This window comes from Hypomesus nipponensis, chromosome 27, assembly GCF_054491055.1.
Source record: "Hypomesus nipponensis isolate SF chromosome 27, ASM5449105v1, whole genome shotgun sequence".
Lineage (NCBI taxonomy): Eukaryota > Metazoa > Chordata > Actinopteri > Osmeriformes > Osmeridae > Hypomesus > Hypomesus nipponensis.
In genome coordinates this window covers 4953633-4970066 of record NC_140387.1, presented here as the reverse complement: position 1 = coordinate 4970066, position 16434 = coordinate 4953633, and the positions used below count along the sequence as shown (strand labels likewise).

General features: G+C 49.7%; 3 protein-coding genes across 3 annotated transcripts; 2 read left to right on the top strand and 1 right to left on the bottom strand.

Moving 5' to 3' along the window:
• Window positions 1-476: 476 nt before the first annotated feature.
• nefma (neurofilament medium chain a) lies at window positions 477-4499 on the top strand. Its single transcript, XM_084693886.1, has 3 exons — window positions 477-1607; window positions 2538-2662; window positions 2840-4499. The coding sequence occupies exons 1-3, from the start codon at window positions 558-560 to the stop codon at window positions 4221-4223; spliced, it is 2559 nt and encodes an 852-aa protein (XP_084550012.1). The 5' UTR covers window positions 477-557; the 3' UTR covers window positions 4224-4499.
• Window positions 4500-7083: 2584 nt separating this feature from the next.
• nefla (neurofilament light chain a) lies at window positions 7084-9732 on the bottom strand. Its single transcript, XM_084693947.1, has 4 exons — window positions 8604-9732; window positions 8265-8389; window positions 7738-8156; window positions 7084-7616 (listed from the first exon to the last, which is right to left on the bottom strand). The coding sequence occupies exons 1-4, from the start codon at window positions 9666-9668 to the stop codon at window positions 7309-7311; spliced, it is 1917 nt and encodes a 638-aa protein (XP_084550073.1). The 5' UTR covers window positions 9669-9732; the 3' UTR covers window positions 7084-7308.
• A 2242-nt stretch (window positions 9733-11974) lies between these two features.
• On the top strand, window positions 11975-14147 carry pgam2 (phosphoglycerate mutase 2 (muscle)). Its single transcript, XM_084694010.1, has 3 exons — window positions 11975-12504; window positions 12813-12993; window positions 13663-14147. The coding sequence occupies exons 1-3, from the start codon at window positions 12088-12090 to the stop codon at window positions 13830-13832; spliced, it is 768 nt and encodes a 255-aa protein (XP_084550136.1). The 5' UTR covers window positions 11975-12087; the 3' UTR covers window positions 13833-14147.
• The last annotated feature ends 2287 nt before the right edge of the window (window positions 14148-16434 follow it).

Below are 16434 nucleotides of genomic sequence, written 5' to 3'. Positions count from 1 at the left end.
TTGCAGACAAAAGGAAAATCATGCCATCACCACGTACTCTTGTCAACAATTTAAAAAATATCAACATTTCTTGACCATTTTTCTGTCTGTCGAGTGTTTGGGGATATTACAATATAGAGATATGTTCCATTGTGTAAAGAACCCCCCCATACCATAAACAAAGAGTCGGGACCATTCTTCCATGTGGCTGCTAATGATGATATATACTTGGGACGTCATACTGATGATTGGTTTATGCTTATTTAGCGTTTAATTACTAATCCTTCACAAGATCACCCATATACCCACGTGGTGTTGTTGAACGGGACCTCCGACCACAGGGAGTCTGGCAGGATGAGACCGCCCCCCCACCCCCCCTCCCACCTCCGTTCGATCAATGGGCCAGTTAAAACAGCTCCTGCTTGCTTTGCTAGCGATACCGTCTCGCATATATAAAGGGCAGACTGTGGTGCTTCAGTCGCTGAGAGCCGTACACCCTGCACACACACACACACACTCGCCACACGCCTCCACCTCACACACCTTCCATTCGCACACAGAACACCCTGTCAGGCCGGATGAGCTACCCGGTGGACACGATAGGGAGTCCCTTTAGAAGAGTTATGGATAGCAGGACCAGCTACGGCCGCTCCAGTGGCACCCCGTCTAGCGGCTTTCGTTCTCAGTCCTGGTCCCGGACCAGCCCGGGCTCTGCAATGACCACCTCCTACAAAAGGAGCGTCAACATGCCGGTAGCTAGAACCTACAGCTCCACGGTAATGAGCTCCGCCGACAGCGTTGATTATGGTCAATCCTCCCACCTGAACGGAGACTACAAGCGCTCCAACGAGAAAGAGCAGCTTCAGGGACTCAACGACCGTTTTGCCGGCTACATCGACAAGGTGCACTACTTGGAGCAGCAGAACCAGCAGATCGAGGCAGAGATCCAAGCGCTGCGCCAGAAGCAGGTGTCGCAATCCCAGCTGGGCGACATCTATGACCAGGAGCTCCAGGAGCTACGCTCCGTGCTGGAGCAGATCCACAATGACAAGGCGCAAATCCAGCTCGACACGGACCACATTGAGGAGGACATCCAGCGACTGAGGGACCGCTTCGACGAGGAAGCGCGCATCCGGGAGGAGACGGAGGCCATCATTCGAGTCCTTAAAAAGGACATGAACGACTCCGAATTAATGAAGTCCGAGTTGGAGAAGAAAGTTCAGTCTCTACAGGATGAGATTGCCTTCATTCGTAACAACCACGAGGAAGAAGTCAGCGACCTAATTGCAGAGGTGCAAGCGTCACAGGTGACCATGGATAGGAAAGATTTCCAGAAGACAGACATCACCGAAGCCCTCCGGGAGATCCGTTCGCAGCTTGAGGGGCACTCTAACCAGAACCTGCAGCAGGTGGAAGATTGGTTCATGTGCCGCTACTCCAAGCTTACAGAAGCTGCAGAGCAAAATAAGGACGCTATTAAGTCCGCCCGTGACGAAATATCCGACTACCGTCGCCAGCTCCAGTCTAAGACCATCGAATTGGAGTCCGTCCGTGGCACTCGAGAGTCACTGGAGAGGCAGCTGAATGACATCGAAGACCGCCACAACAGCGACCTTGCAAGCCTTCAGGTATGAAAGCCTTTTTTAATCAAGTATTTTTTTTCAAGTTTACATCTAAATTCATGGAAACGAGTGAGTCATGTGTGTATTACATTTTTAAACATAGTTATGCAGTTTATGGTACTGGAATCATAACATTTGCTAACTTTTATTTATCCCAGCTTTTGCAGCTTAATCTTCTTATGTGGTTGTTACGCAATAGTCTTGATTACTAAATGCAGAAATACGCCATGGTTCATTGTTCATGTATACTGTCGGCGATTTATAATTATACAGAAGTAAATTGATAGGCTAAGTCAATAGCCAACTTGTTAAATATTTTTTATAAAACACAATTGTGTCTGACAATGACGTAAGGCATTCAGATCCCAGGCACTCGAAGCCATGCTCAACATCGTATGATGATTTGGCAAAATATGTACGCTACTCTACCGGTTAAGGTATGACACAATGCTGCAGCCTTTTCCTTTTCCTTTTTTTTATTGCGGTTGCGTCAGAGATGCAGGTCGATGCGTTCATTGGCTGTGTCCTCGTTTCACCTCACAGATACAGCACCTCGAGGATGACTGTTGAGCAAGGGTGGGAGGGAGGGACTACCCTAGAAACCACTGCATCATCCAAAATATGCGTCAGAATCAGTTCACAGAAAACGAATAAAGGGCTGAGACCTCTATGAGATTTTACAGCTAAATCGTTCTCTTAAATAAGATGGGTTATTGCTTATGGTTGACTTTGAAGCAGCACATTCTTATGGGTCAAGAGCAATGGCACACTTAACAGTATTTATATTTGGCTTTCTCTGAAATGAGTTTGGACAGCAACTGTGTGGAGTGGTGCAATATGTCAATATTCCAAGGTGCTTTACACATCAGTAAGATGTCACCTTGGGGTATTTTTGTGCTAACTGTTTAGGTTGTGTCCCTCATTGTGTTTTCTCAGGAGACCATCCACCAACTGGACAATGAGCTCAAGGGCACTAAGTGGGAGATGGCTCGTCATCTGCGGGAGTATCAAGACCTTCTCAATGTCAAGATGGCCCTCGACATCGAGATCGCTGCATACAGGTATGACTATCCAGACTCCTCACTGTGCTTCCAGAAGGAACATGGGGAATCAGAAATGCATTTCACTGGCATTTTATTTGAGAAACGTTTTGAGCAAACTATTTGTTTATAGACTTTTCATTGTTGACTTGAAATCGTTGTAAACTTATGACGTGTCCTTTTCTACTCTCAACGCAGGAAACTCTTAGAGGGGGAGGAAACCCACTTTAGCACTTTCCCTTATCGCCAGGCCATGACTTCAAAGAAGTCCAAGTCTGAACCCACCAAACTGAAGGTCCAGCACAAGTTTGTCGAAGAAATCATCGAGGAGACCAGGGTGGAGGATGACGACTCTGACATGGACGAGGCCCTTGCTGAGATCGCCCAGGAGCTGTCTGCCAAACTTGGAGATGGAGGGGATGACGAAGAGGCGGGAGCAGAGGACGAGGCCGAAGAAGGAGGAGATGCCCCCGAAGGCGAAGAGGGCGAGGACGAAGTCGTGGCCTCCTCCGAGTCCAAACTCGGCGCCGGCGCCCCCGACGACAAAGAGGAGGACGAGGAGAAAGAGGGTGACGACGAGGGAGAGAAAAAGGAAGAGGGAGAAGGAGACGCGGAGGAGGACAAGGAGAAGGACGGGGAAGAGGTCGACGAAGGCCAGGGAGAGGAAGGCGCCACCGAGGAAGAGGGAGGCGTCGAGGAGACCGCTCTCAGCGCCAAAGCCCCCGAGTCCAAGGCCAGCCCTGAGAAGGAAAAGGCCAAAGAGGGCAGCGGAGCAACGGACGAGGCAGGAGAGGAAGAGGGAGACAAGGAAGACGGAGGCGACGACGCGGGCAGCGACAAGGGAGCCAAAGACGGAGACGAGAAGGACGAGGGGAAGGAGGAGGCCGACAAAGACGCCAAGGTCGAAAGTGAGAAAGAAGACAAGAAGGGACAGGAGGAGAAAGAGGACAAAGAAGAGAAGGCCCCCGTAGCCAAGAAGGAGGAGCCTAAGGCCGAAGTGGCAAAATCGGAGCCCAAGAAGAAAGAGGAGCCCAAGTCAGACTCTCCCAAACCTGAATCCCCTAAGTCCGAGTCTCCCAAGTCCGAGTCTCCCAAACCTCAATCCCCTAAGTCTGAGTCCCCCAAAGCCGAATCCCCAAAGAGCGAGACCCCCAAAGCGGACGCTTCGAAAGCGGAAGCCCCCAAAGAGGCCGAGGAGAAATTGGACAAGAAGAGCGATTCCGAGGAAGAGAAAAAGCCAGAGAAGAAAGACGCAGCCATGAACGGAGACGTGGACAAGCAGGAGGACAAGAAAGAAGACAAGAAGGACGAGACGAAGAAAGACGCCGACGCCGAGGACGCCATCACCAACGGGGTGGACGAGAGCCCCGCGAAGGACGACCCCAACCAGAAGGTGGTGATCACCAAGACCGTGGAGACCATTACCACCTCGGAAGACGGGGCCCAGCACGTCACCAAGTCCGTCACGGTCACGGAGACTGTGAAGGAGGCCGAGGAGACGATGCAGGAGAAACTTGTCACCTCCAAGAAGACGGAGAAGCAATCCGTCCAGGTCACCAAGCAGGTGACCGAGACCGAGTGACCACGCCCGCGACCATCAAGCCCTCGAGGTGCGTCGGCGAAGAGGAGATATCAACCCACAGAACCAATAACATAACGAATAACTCATGCAGCTAGAGCAATGTAATAAAGATAAACCACTCGTGAACAAGCCTAGAGAGAAGCCATATGAGGTGTCCAAGCTTAAATTGCATGTCGAGTGAAAGCTTCAAGATGCTGCAGATGCAGAAAGGACAAAGGGAGGTCGCCGTTTCATTTGACTTTGTTTCTTTCTGCAGTTCACCAGAGGGTTTATGGGAGGGGGTATCTGCATGTTAACTCAAGGGAGGGAATGTGGGGGGGGGGGGGGGGATTCACATCCTCTGGCTTGTATGGAAGGGATACACATTGTGCACAGAGAATACATTTATACAGGAAGTCGATTGTTGAGTGAGAGAAATGTTTGTTTAGTTAATTGTGTTTTTGAGTTCGAAAGCAGCGAAGCCAATGGAAGGGTCCTCCTTACTGACACTGATATGAAGAAGCAGCCTTACTTGAAGTTTGAAGTCGCCAACTGAGCCAAAAAATAACAAGCAACTTATACACAAACGTACAGTGAAAACCGAATGACAGCGTTGATGGTGCAATGATCATACTCATACCTAAAGCAACTAAAGCATTAATAACCCGAAGAAACTCCTCGCCTTAAACATGCTTTTTATCAGTGTCTATTATGTTTACCTTAAGAGTGCAAATGAAAATAAACCTACTGTATTAAAGCGCACACATACAGTCGTGTATGCATAGGATGAACTTGAATTTAAATACCGAACATAAATGAGGTGCTACTGTTTGCGATCCCATCTCTTTACTCATTATGAACAATTTCCCAGCAGCATTTACTCAATAAATGTCATACAAAAATACCAACTTTGGTGTCTTCATGTTCAGTAACAAATGTTCAGTAACTATCATCTGTCTCGTCTTGTTTTCCATGGGATATTCTATATACATCTTTTCACAATATGCACATACTTCTGGATAACATAATTTCATGTACAGTATATTTAAAACGTAGCCATAACATACATAATCTACTATTTAAATACAATGTGACATGCAAATCACTATGTAAAATCGAATGAAACTTAACTTTAGACAAATTTGAAATATGTCACAGCATAAAAAGACTGACAAATGAAAAAGAACAGAAGCACCATTCATGAATAGGCCAGTCCAGTCAGTCAAACTACAGCAGTTTCACCAAAGCAACAGACACATTTTTTCACCCGTGAAAGTAGATTTAGTTAGATATGGCGTCATTGTGTCAGATTAAACAAGATGTCCTCCTTGACTGAGCTGATGCGCTCCATGTTTGTACACCACCTCCGCTGCTTGTCCTTGCTTGACCTTCCAGTGTTCTGTGGCTCTCGTCTGTATGCTGGTCTGGCAACAATGTTACTGTCTGTCCAGATACAAAGTACACAATCCTACATACAAAGAAGGCAAGGTTGAACATGGTATCAATTACGCAGTATACATTTGATTAATCGTGTGAATGGTAGCGGAAGACACAACCCCAGACATTTACAAAATTAAGTAATTATGTAGGTATTAATTTGTATTAATAATACCTTGTGACTGACACGACAACTTTAGTCTGTTTTAGTCTTGCGTGCTGTGAACCCTGTGACTGCTGATCATGTCAGATCAGCTTTCACATCAGGTGCTGAATGCAGTAACTCATCTTCCAGGAGTCATCAAACCTGCCATGTATCATGAAACGGTCTCAAATGCTATTAAACTCCCTTGCCTGAGAGTATACGCTATCTGTCTGGGGCTATGGCTGGTCACAGACCTGTCACTGGTTGAGTTTGCTTCAGTCTGTTTCTCACTGCCCTCGGGGATATGAGCTGCATCGCTGCGGGTGGGTCTTAGGTTCCCTCAGAGGAGGAAGCAGCAACAATGCGTCAGTGTGTCGTGATTATACCTTTGTGTTCGAAATTCTAATGTTTTGCACAATGGTGTTGTAGGACATTTGGAAGTAAATTTCAGCACCATGGACAGTGCAGGAACTCAGTTTCTCTCCCTTTGTTCGCATGCATTATTTGTGTACATTTGCATCCCAGATGAACAAAAACAAATGTTAAATCAGATGGCGAGTTGCACTCCCTAAACTAGATGTTTTTATCTTTGTAGCCTTCAAAGTTAAGTGTATCACAAGGCCAGGTACTACACAGGCCAAAAACATATTTTTGTTCAGTTGGTCAATTTAGAATTATTTTGACATTTTGCTTCTATAGCATGTAAATGACAACACGCAAAAATTATTACCAATACCATATATGAATTTACATATATAAAAAGTTTGTTTTCTATGAATTCATGCAACCTTCCCCAAGTGAACAGATCCTCACATTAGCGTAAGTAAGAATCTTTCATCGCAATTTGTTAATGCAACCTGGCTGAATTTTATCTTTTTGAAAATCTTATTCTCTCTTATAACTCATGGTTCATAACAAGTAAAGCCACATAATTCTACAGACATGGATTTGTGATTTTTTTTTTTTCATTTTCATGTGGTATATTGGCTAAAATCTTGTTTTTGGACATGTCAAGTGTTTTTTAACAAAAATAATAATGTTTTGACAAAGCCTCTGTGGATTACCAACCAATTAGTTATTAATCATAAATATATATATATATATATTTCATATATATATGTAAAGTTCAGACTGCCTCGACTGTGTCAATATTGTATTTCACGTAATATGAAAGTTGAATGTTAATCAGCAACATTCAGTTCAGGTTCAACAGACCTCCTGTTCAGTCATTTTAAAGTTCTCCACAGTGAGACATAAGAACATGTATTACACAGTCATTTTGTTTTCAATAGTATTTATTTGAATGTCCAAAACCATGCTCACACAGTCTGCAATTCCTCACAAACATATCAGAAATTGTGCAACCAGGCTTTTATTAACTTCAGAAAGCAAGCAAATAACTATGGTTCGACAGGACTTTGTTGTACTTATTGTGTTGAGCACCTTGATCGGAGAGCAATTGTGTTTCTACTGTTTGTTTGTCAAGCTGAGGTTTTAATTAGACTGTCTGCTGGCTCTTGTACACTACTTCTTAGCCTTGGCTTTCTCAGACTCATCTGCCTTCTTCTCCTCGGTAGGTTTTTCACCTTTGACCTCAGTTTTATCTGCCTTTCCCTCATCTTTCTTGTCTTGTGCTTTGTCATCTGGCTTCTCTTCACTCTTTCCTCCGTCCTCCTCTTTGGCCTCTCCCTGGTCATCCTCTCCCCCTTCTTGCTCTCCTCCCTCCTCGGCCTGTGTCTCTGACTCTCCTCCCTCGTCCTTCTCTTCCTCTTTCTCCTCTTTCTCCCCCTCCTCAGTGGCACCTTCTTCCTCGTCCTTGACCTCGTCACCGCCTGCGTTGAAAGGAGACAGTCGGCATTTAGTCGTTTTTTGCTACAATGCTACACACAATTCTAACATTTCCTCTTATGGCGTCGTACAATCTAAACTTGTTTAGAAGACATGTCTGCCTACCTTCTTCTTCTCCTTCCTTTGTCACTTCGGCCTCCTCTCCGGCCTCCTTGTCATCCTTCTCTTCCTCGCCTCCTTCCTTCCCTTCCTCTTCATCCTCCCCCTCCTTCTCTCCTTCCTCCTCATCTTCCTCCTCTACTTTCTCCTCCTCTTCCACCTTCTCCTCCTCCTCCTCTTCCTCTGCTGGGCCGGCCTCTTCCTTCTGGGCCAGGCTGGCGGAGATGATGTCATCGGCGGTCGTGTAGGAGGAGCTGAGCAGGCGTGAGGTCATCAGATAGGAGATGCCAGAGCTGTAGTTTGAATGCATGGACATCATTGGGCGACCGAAAGAGGGCGGGGCCGAAAGGCCGTGGGAGTACATGCTGGACACGCCTCCAGCTCCTCCCACATTGAAGCGAGACTCCTCCCCTTCCAGCAGCTTCCTGCAAAGGTGCGAGACCACAAATCAATGTGTGTCAATCACGTGACTTTCGATGAGGAACAAACGTCGGATCAAAACGATATGTGTTGCGGATGTGGGCCAAGCCTACCTGTAGGCAGCTATCTCAATGTCCAGTGCCATCTTGACATTGAGCAAATCCTGGTACTCCTTCAGGTAACGAGCCATCTCCTGCTTAGTGCCTCCCAGCTCATTCTCCAGCTGCCCAATTGCATCCTAAATACAGAAGGTTAAAGGGCATCAGAGGACAATGACGTGCAAGCCATCAAATATAAAACGTACGCATTTATATATACTTTGAAATCAGCACCCGTAAGATACTTGATATCTTAAATTATAGAACTCTTAATATCTCTTTAAAGCCAAAATGTGTTTAACAGTCAATTACCGCTGAACAGTAAACATGTAAACATGCAGTACCACCACTGACCTGCATGGCGCAAATCTCACCCCTCTGCTTGTCCTCCACCTCGTTCAGTTGTTTCTCCAGGGACTCGTTGAGGCTCCTGCAGGCGTCGATGTCCAGAAGACGGGCTTGGAGCTGGCGGCGATACTCCCCAGCTTCATCCTTGGAGCTCCTGACCGCATCGCTGTGCTGGGCCACGCTCTCCGTCAGAGACCCTACCTTCCCGCGGAACCAGTCCTCCGCCGACTGCATGTTCCTGGCTGCGAGCCTCTCGTATTGCGCCCGGATGTCCCTCAGAGCTCCCGATAGGTCGGGCGTGGTGGCCTCCGACTCCACCGCCACCTGGGCCCCCAGCTGAACCTGGGCCTGAAGTTCGGCCGCCTCCCCCTCGTGAAGCCTCTTCAGGAAGGCCATTTCATCCAGCAGGCTCTCCACCCTCTTCTCCTGCTCGGCCCTGGCCAGGGCGGCCTGGTCGGCCTCGCGGCGGGCCTCCATCAGCCTGCCTTCGGCCTCCTCGCGGGCCAGGATCTCCTCCTCGTAGCGGGCCTGCAGGGAGCAGAGGGTCTGCTCCAGACGCTCGCGCTGGCCCAGCGCCGCCTGCTGCTCGGCGCGCGCCTCGTCCACCGCCGCCCTCAGGGCTCGCGCCTCCTGCTCGTACAGCGTCCGCAGGCGCGACGGCTCGGCGTGCCTCTGCCTCAGCACCGTCAGCTCGGCCTCCAGCGCCCGGTTCTGCTGCTCCAGGTCGCGCACGCGCTCAATGAAGCCGGCGAAGCGGTCGTTCAGGTCCTGGAGCTGGGCCCTCTCCTGGGTGCGGACGGCGCGGAACTCGGAGCTCACCTGGTTGGCCTGGCTGAGCTCCCTCTCCACGGAAGAGTAGGCCTGGGAGGAGGCGGAGGAGGAGGCGGAGTGAAGCATCCGGCCGGGGGAGGAGTACTGCAGCCGGGCGGTCATGGAGGAGAGGGGGGAGGCGTGGGAGGAGTGGACCGAACGGGATCTCCCCCTGTTCACCGCCCCTCGGGGGGCGGCCTCCACGTACCAGCGGCGGTACGAGGAGGTGGAGTAGTAGGGGTCATAGGCGATGCTACTCATGGCTGCTGTGCCGGGGGGGGGGCCGGTTCCTCTCCCTCTGTGCCTGACGGGGTGTGTGAGGGGCTCAAGGTGCAAGCCCAGACTGAAGCTTCTGCTGCAGTGGTACCAGCTTATATAGCAGGAGGGATCGGCTCTCTGACGCAGGCAAACTCTGTGGCTATGCGGGTTCGATAGGCTTACACTGCAACACGGCGAGGGAGGGCGGGCGAGCAAAGAGACCGGTGGGAGAGAGAGGGAGAGAGAGAGAGAGAGAGAGAGAGAGAGAGAGAGAGAGAGAGAGAGAGAGAGAGAGAGAGAGAGAGAGAGAGAGAGAGAGAGAGAGAGAGAGAGAGAAAGAGAGAGAGAGAGAGAGAGAGAGAGAGAGAGAGAGAGAGAGAGAGAGAGAGAGAGAGAGAGAATGAGAAAGTAGGGCGAGGAAAAGAGGTAAAGCTATGGATGCAGATTTACAGAGGATGTAGCTATATTGAACGACAAGAGTTTCAGTGAGGTGTGAAGCTCTTTGCCTTGTTCTTTTTTGGTCAACAAGAGTGACCTTGACCTACGATGAGGATGAGAGGCATTTGTTTTTCGACTCATTTGCAACGAGTGGATCGGTTCATAACATACTGTAGCACGGACTCATTTAGTCCAAGAGTCTGCAGTCGTCTCCTGAGTGGGGTGTCCTGGTTATGCTGTAACACTCACACATACAGTTCTCTGTACAATGACACAGCACATCCCCTGCTGGCCATTCAGAAAACTGCGTCTATGACCTTAAAAGCCCTGCAGTGATTTCAAACAAAAGCAGGTTTGGTTATCAGATTTGATGGGGCACGACATATTCAGTTGGTAAGTATGGCAGCTACTGTCATTTTCAATTAAAGGTATCAAGAAAGGATACTGTGACATAGTCAGCTATATGTGGGACTGGACATCAGTCAGTTAATGCATCTATTTAGTGCATCTATACAGTTATCTATTCTTTTTTATGCGTTGATTCATTCAAGATAGGTGGTTTGTGTGATTTAGACAGTTTCACCTTCTTCGAAAGACTTGTTCGTCCAGTCTGCATATAATCTGTCCGTTCAGGTTCAGAGAGATGCTGGCGGATGTGTTTTTTTTTACATGTCACTTCAATTCCTGAACAAGGCAAACGGTACTCTCACCTTTCAGGCTAGAGCATGGGCAGAGAGGGAGGAGGAGGGGGAGGGGGAGGGGGAGGGGGAGCTGCTGAGTCACACCTACAGCTGTGTTCACTCAACCCCCCCCCCTCACCCCCCCCCTCACCCTCCCCCCCCCCGCCCCCGCCCCACACACACACACACACCCCCCCATACCCCTCTCCTTCGTACTCCCACCCTCCCTTTCAAACACTTCCAAATGACGCCCCTCTGTCTTCCCTCCCCCGGCGCCTCTCTCCAGCTCGGCTCCTCCACTGCAGCCTGCCCTCGCCCTCCACTCGGAGGGTTCTCTGTCCCTCTGCAGTGCAATAACCTGACCTCCTCAGAGGGATTAGGCTTCCGTACGTGAATGTCGGCCTGGCTTCCTGCCCAGATACCCATTCATATTGTATTTAGTGGTTTCATATTGTATTTTTATGTGGTATTACTTGTATTACCTCATTTGGTTATGAGGCTCAAATTGTGATTGGGCGTTTGAAGTTTGGGCTCAGATTTGGCTTTTTGAGTCTGATTTAGCGTCAGCAAACGCACCTGAACTGGTCTCCATTGTCGGAGGATTTGTCTAGACAGCAGCAGGTATTTTCAGTGGTTATTCTAGAATGTTTTCTTTGCCACAGACTGTACCAATGCCACACTGGCTGAAATGCCAATAGCATTGGCATGCCAATAGCACAACATACTTCAGGGCAAATATCGTCTGAAGCATGTGAATGTGTTCGGGGGGATGTTGATGATAGGTTGATAGAATGGTTTTGTTTTAGTTGTCATCCCTGAGGGGGTTGTACTGTATAACATGTAATCCGAGTACAAGTAACGGATGAAGGTAAATGATGTTTAAACTGTATTTCATGATGAGCTTGACTCCTCCAGACCTTCTCCAGTACCACAGCAGCCAACTCTGATCTTTACGCTTGTATTCCACAGCTCTCAGTTTAAAAGTCATGTTGCTATTTTGGCCCAATCCCTGACCTTTGGCCTTCCTAGCTGGGACCCGCCCCTCTGCTCCACAGAAGGGTCAAGCCTATTGGCTCAACCACAACGTCAGTCAGAAGGTGAGACCTCCTCATTGGTTGAGCGCAGTGAAGGCCTGTCTGTTCTGTGGGGTCCACATTCCAGCATGCTATAAAAAGAGTGCAGCGTGTCTGCTTGGGGTTCACTGTCGGTCAGAGACAGTGTGCGTGTGTGTTCCACAAGGGAGAGCAGAGCCTTGTGGTTTGGATTATCAGGGATCTCTAAGCGTCGGGGAAAAGCCTCCAAACATGACCGCCGCCCATCGTCTGGTGATCGTGCGCCACGGCGAGAGCGCCTGGAACCAGGAGAACCGCTTCTGCGGCTGGTTCGACGCCGACCTCAGCGAGAAGGGCGTGGAGGAGGCGCGGCGCGGCGCCCAGGCCATCAAGGACGCCGGCATGAAGTTCGACGTGTGCCACACGTCCGTCCTGAAGAGGGCCGTCAAGACACTGTGGACCATCATGGAGATCACCGACCAGATGTGGCTGCCCGTGCAGCGCACGTGGCGGCTGAACGAGCGCCACTACGGCGGCCTGACGGGGCTGAACAAGGCGGAGACGGCGGAGAAGCACGGCGAGGAGCAGGTGAAGATCTGGCGGCGCTCCTTCGACACCCCACCGCCCCCCATGGACAAGGACCACGCCTACCACAAGATCATCAGCGAGGTGAGGAGGGAGGGCTTCTGCGAGGGGGGAAACGGGATTCATGACAGATCCGTAAGGCGGGCCTTCGCGTGACTGCGTGGATGTGATTATGCATAATAATGCGTGGGTGGAACTTGAAGTTCGAGAAAGACGGCAGGAACATTTTATGATACCGTCCAGTACCCAAGGCGTTTGTCTTGAGTCCGTACTGGATGCGGATGACGTGAAAAAGGTTGTGAGGAACAACGCGATGCGTGAGATCGATCAACCCGGTCGGAAACTGCAGAGTACATGCCTAAACGCCTTCTTTTTCTCCGCTTTCTCACCAGTCGAGGCGCTACAAGAACCTGAAGGCAGGGGAGCTGCCCACCTGTGAGAGTCTGAAGGACACCATCGCCCGCGCCCTGCCTTACTGGAACGACGTCATCGCACCCGAGATCAAGGCCGGCAAGAACGTCATCATCGCTGCCCACGGCAACAGCCTCCGCGGCATCGTCAAGCATTTAGAAGGTGAATGTCGTGCGTTGTTTGTGGGGGTATAGGGTGGATGTAGAGAGAGGAAATAGAAGAGGGGAGATTGTCGTGGTTCAATTACCATAGGGGCTGGGGGTCAGGGTTCATTTGGAAATGGCATGGCATGCAAGGAAAAGGTCAGAGGTCACGTCCTACATATAAAACAGACTTTTAATAATCAGTCTACAGAACAATAATGCATCCAATGACATAAACGCAATACATTCAAGTCCCACTCACACTCACATTCCCAGATGACAGAGGGTCTATAAATAGCCCTGGCTCTAACACACAGACAGTGGTAAAGGCCATACACTCGGGTCTCGTTACGGCCACGACCTTTCGGCACTAAAGGTCGTACATTCTCCAGGAGTGTCAGAGCGGGGATATGGGGCTGCTGAAGACAGGGTTGCAGGGACAAGTCAGGGCTGTCAAAGGCTGAGAGGAAAACCATATCAAGTGGCCCAAATGAAATCAAAGTGTGGATGTAACCCTTCGGACGACTGCACGCTTGCCCATGTTGAATGGGCACATATGAATACATTCACAAGGATCCACGCAGGAAGCGCTCGCTCACTGGTTACGCCGGTGAGCTGTCCCAATGAGAACCTTGGGCTGTATTTGGACATGTGTCTGACCTGTCCGTTCATCCGCTTCTCCTCTCAGGCATGTCTGACGCCGCCATCATGGAGCTGAACCTCCCCACCGGCATCCCCATCGTGTACGAGCTGGACGCCGACCTGAAGCCCGTGGGCCCCATGCGCTTCCTGGGTGACGAGGAGACCGTGCGCAAGGCCATGGAGGCTGTGGCCGCCCAGGGCAAGGCCAAGAAGTAAGGCTGTCCCCCCGGAAGGTTCCGAAACCCCCCAAGGAGAAAGTGACTGTTTCCCCGACGACTGATATCCATCCCCACACCTGCCCTCACCCTGCAGTCCCGTCCAGTCCTTCGCTGGACCGGCGCTCGCTTTGAAAGAAGGTCTCGGTGGACGACATTGCACACTCGGAAATGGGTCTGATTGTTGTTCCAGTCACCTCACGCAGCCTGCCCTGCCTCTTCCACACACACACGCATGTACGCACGGCGAGTGCACAGGCCCACCCCCCCACCCCCCCACCCTGACACAATTCAATAAAGTACCAATTTTGTACAACCTTTCGTCTGCGTCTCTTTCAGCCCTTTTGGTGCCAGTCATCTCTCCTTTCCTCCTTTTTGCTCTACATGTCCCCTCTGTCACCCCGTATCACCCTCGACCCTTCCTGGGGGTTTTTGACCTCGCCTGCTCACCCTTCCGGCTGTTGCCCCAGCACGGCGAGGGGGATGCAGTGTCATCTTACCCAGAGGACAGAGCTGTGGAGGGAGGGAGGGAGGGAGGGAGGGAGGGAGGGAGGGAGGGAGGGAGGGAGGGAGGGAGGGAGGGAGGGAGGGAGGGAGGGAGGGAGGGAGGGAGGGAGGGAGGGAGGGAGGGAGGGAGGGAGGGAGGGAGGGAGGGAGGGAGGGAGGGAGGGAGGGAGGGAGGGAGGGAGGGAGGGAGGGAGGGAGGGAGGGACGGAGGTCAGTGGGTTCTGTTTGGCAGGGCTCCCGGGGAGCGAGAGACGCTCATCTCTCTCCCTCTCTCCATCCTTCTCCGTCCCTCTCACAGGCGGGGCGTATCGACACTGTGCCGGGGCTGGCACGGCGCCATGGGACAGGGCCACCGGCTCAGACTGACGAAAGGACAAGTGCACGGTGTGTGTGAGTGTGTGGCACGCTTAGGAGCAAGGGGAGATCCATGGTTGAGGATCTTATCATTTGGTTGACAACAGCACTCTTTAGGCAAAATGCAACCACTTTTATTGTTGGTGAAATAAGAAGGTAAGACCCCCATCTGACCACTGAACGTGAACACACACACAGACTCACAGCAGCCAACGTGTGTCTATAGTTGTAGTTTGATGTTTAGTTTGATGATACAAAGGGATGCGTTTGGCATAATCTCCTTTTGATGACTCACTATAAGTCTTAACAACTACGACATCTACAGACAATGAGGGGCATTGTCTGAAATGAAATAAAAATGGTAAGAGCATTCTCTAGTGGTGAAGGCAGACATTACCACACAATGTCAATAGTATTTCTTGGAGGGGCAGTCAAGACAAAGGCAACTTACCACGGTTTTCAATCCATTATAAATGTTTCGCCTCATCTACCACATTATGTTTTACATTTGCCAATGTTAAATCTGAACCTTCTCCAAAATGTATAAATTGTTTGTACTTTTGACCTTGTATGCTGTTTTACATGAAGCAGTTCAGCATGTTCTTTCCGACTGAACAGTTCTAATCATAGCCATAGCAACTGCTTACTCTAATTAGCAAGTTTATGTGTCTATGAGGATCCCCATGTTGTTGTACACCGTGTAAAACACACAGTCACACACTGCACACCAACAGTCAGCGGAGAGTCATAGGTTGCCATGCAACCAGAACCCATTAGAGAGATCTTCCTCTATAGGTTTTGACTGCACAAGGAAATCAGCTACTGATATCTGGTTCATATCAACAGGGTGACAAAAAGAATGAAAATCACATTCTAATTTATTTTGCAATATAAAAGTTGCCGAGAATTAAACTGTAGCTACACCATATCATTTATCAGTTAGATGTTATTTTTTAATAACTGACAGTTAGACAGTTATTTTTTGCCATCACAAAAATGAAGAAATATGAGCTGATCTTTAGAGTAACATTGGTTGCAATGACCTCACCTCACAGCCCCCAAGTACATTCCTGTTTCTAGGTTGAGGTTGAAATAGGTAGGTGGGGTTTTGACATGTTAGTCCTTGCAGCTGAGCCCGGAGACAGAATTCCAAGTAACCCGTGTTTAACAAGTGCAGGTTGACTCTACAGGAACACACACAAACTTTCACTTTACACACAAAGTGAGTCGTACATTTTTGGGCAAATTGTATGTCTTTGTGAAATTCTATTTAGCATGGATTGTATTCTGTTCCTACAGAAACAACAGCCAATAACCAAAGATACCGCATACTACAATAGCCTGACTTTCTATTGTCTTTCTGAGAAAATGTTGTATACAAAAGGAACAAAGAACACCTTTACACTGCTGCCAGTTTTAATTCATTTCCACAGTCTATGAAGACACACTAGTCAGGAAAGCATACAAAAAGTACAACTGGTAAAGTTCAAAGAGCAGACCCAACCCCAGCGTGGTTTACAGACAGGTTAGTCTGACAGGGCCTGACATCAGAGAGGATGTGATGGGCTTGTGTGAACGTCTCTCCAGCTCTGCTCCATGGCTGCTTAGCATGCGAATGGCCCCCTCGACCAGGGAGGGGGGACACCGGTTCAGATCAGGGATCCGAACCGCCTGCAGGGGACCAGTCCCACATCACAAGCCCCGGAAACGTCCTCCCAAGCCGTCCAGCCCTCCCCTCATCC

What these genes read in the sequence shown, in the direction of transcription:
- nefma (XM_084693886.1), top strand. Translation starts at nt 558, where the DNA reads ATGAGCTACCCGGTGGACACGATAGGGAGTCCCTTTAGAAGAGTTATG. An exon ending in GCGACCTTGCAAGCCTTCAG is followed by an intron (nt 1,608 to 2,537) that starts GTATGAAAGCCT and finishes GTGTTTTCTCAG; the next exon opens with GAGACCATCCACCAACTGGA. An exon ending in ATCGAGATCGCTGCATACAG is followed by an intron (nt 2,663 to 2,839) that starts GTATGACTATCC and finishes CTCTCAACGCAG; the next exon opens with GAAACTCTTAGAGGGGGAGG.
- nefla (XM_084693947.1), bottom strand. Translation starts at nt 9,668, where the DNA reads ATGAGTAGCATCGCCTATGACCCCTACTACTCCACCTCCTCGTACCGC. An exon ending in GTGAGATTTGCGCCATGCAG is followed by an intron (nt 8,390 to 8,603) that starts GTCAGTGGTGGT and finishes TTCTGTATTTAG; the next exon opens with GATGCAATTGGGCAGCTGGA. An exon ending in AAAGGAAGGAGAAGAAGAAG is followed by an intron (nt 7,617 to 7,737) that starts GTAGGCAGACAT and finishes CTTTCAACGCAG; the next exon opens with GCGGTGACGAGGTCAAGGAC.
- pgam2 (XM_084694010.1), top strand. Translation starts at nt 12,088, where the DNA reads ATGACCGCCGCCCATCGTCTGGTGATCGTGCGCCACGGCGAGAGCGCC. An exon ending in ACCACAAGATCATCAGCGAG is followed by an intron (nt 12,505 to 12,812) that starts GTGAGGAGGGAG and finishes CTTTCTCACCAG; the next exon opens with TCGAGGCGCTACAAGAACCT. An exon ending in CATCGTCAAGCATTTAGAAG is followed by an intron (nt 12,994 to 13,662) that starts GTGAATGTCGTG and finishes TTCTCCTCTCAG; the next exon opens with GCATGTCTGACGCCGCCATC.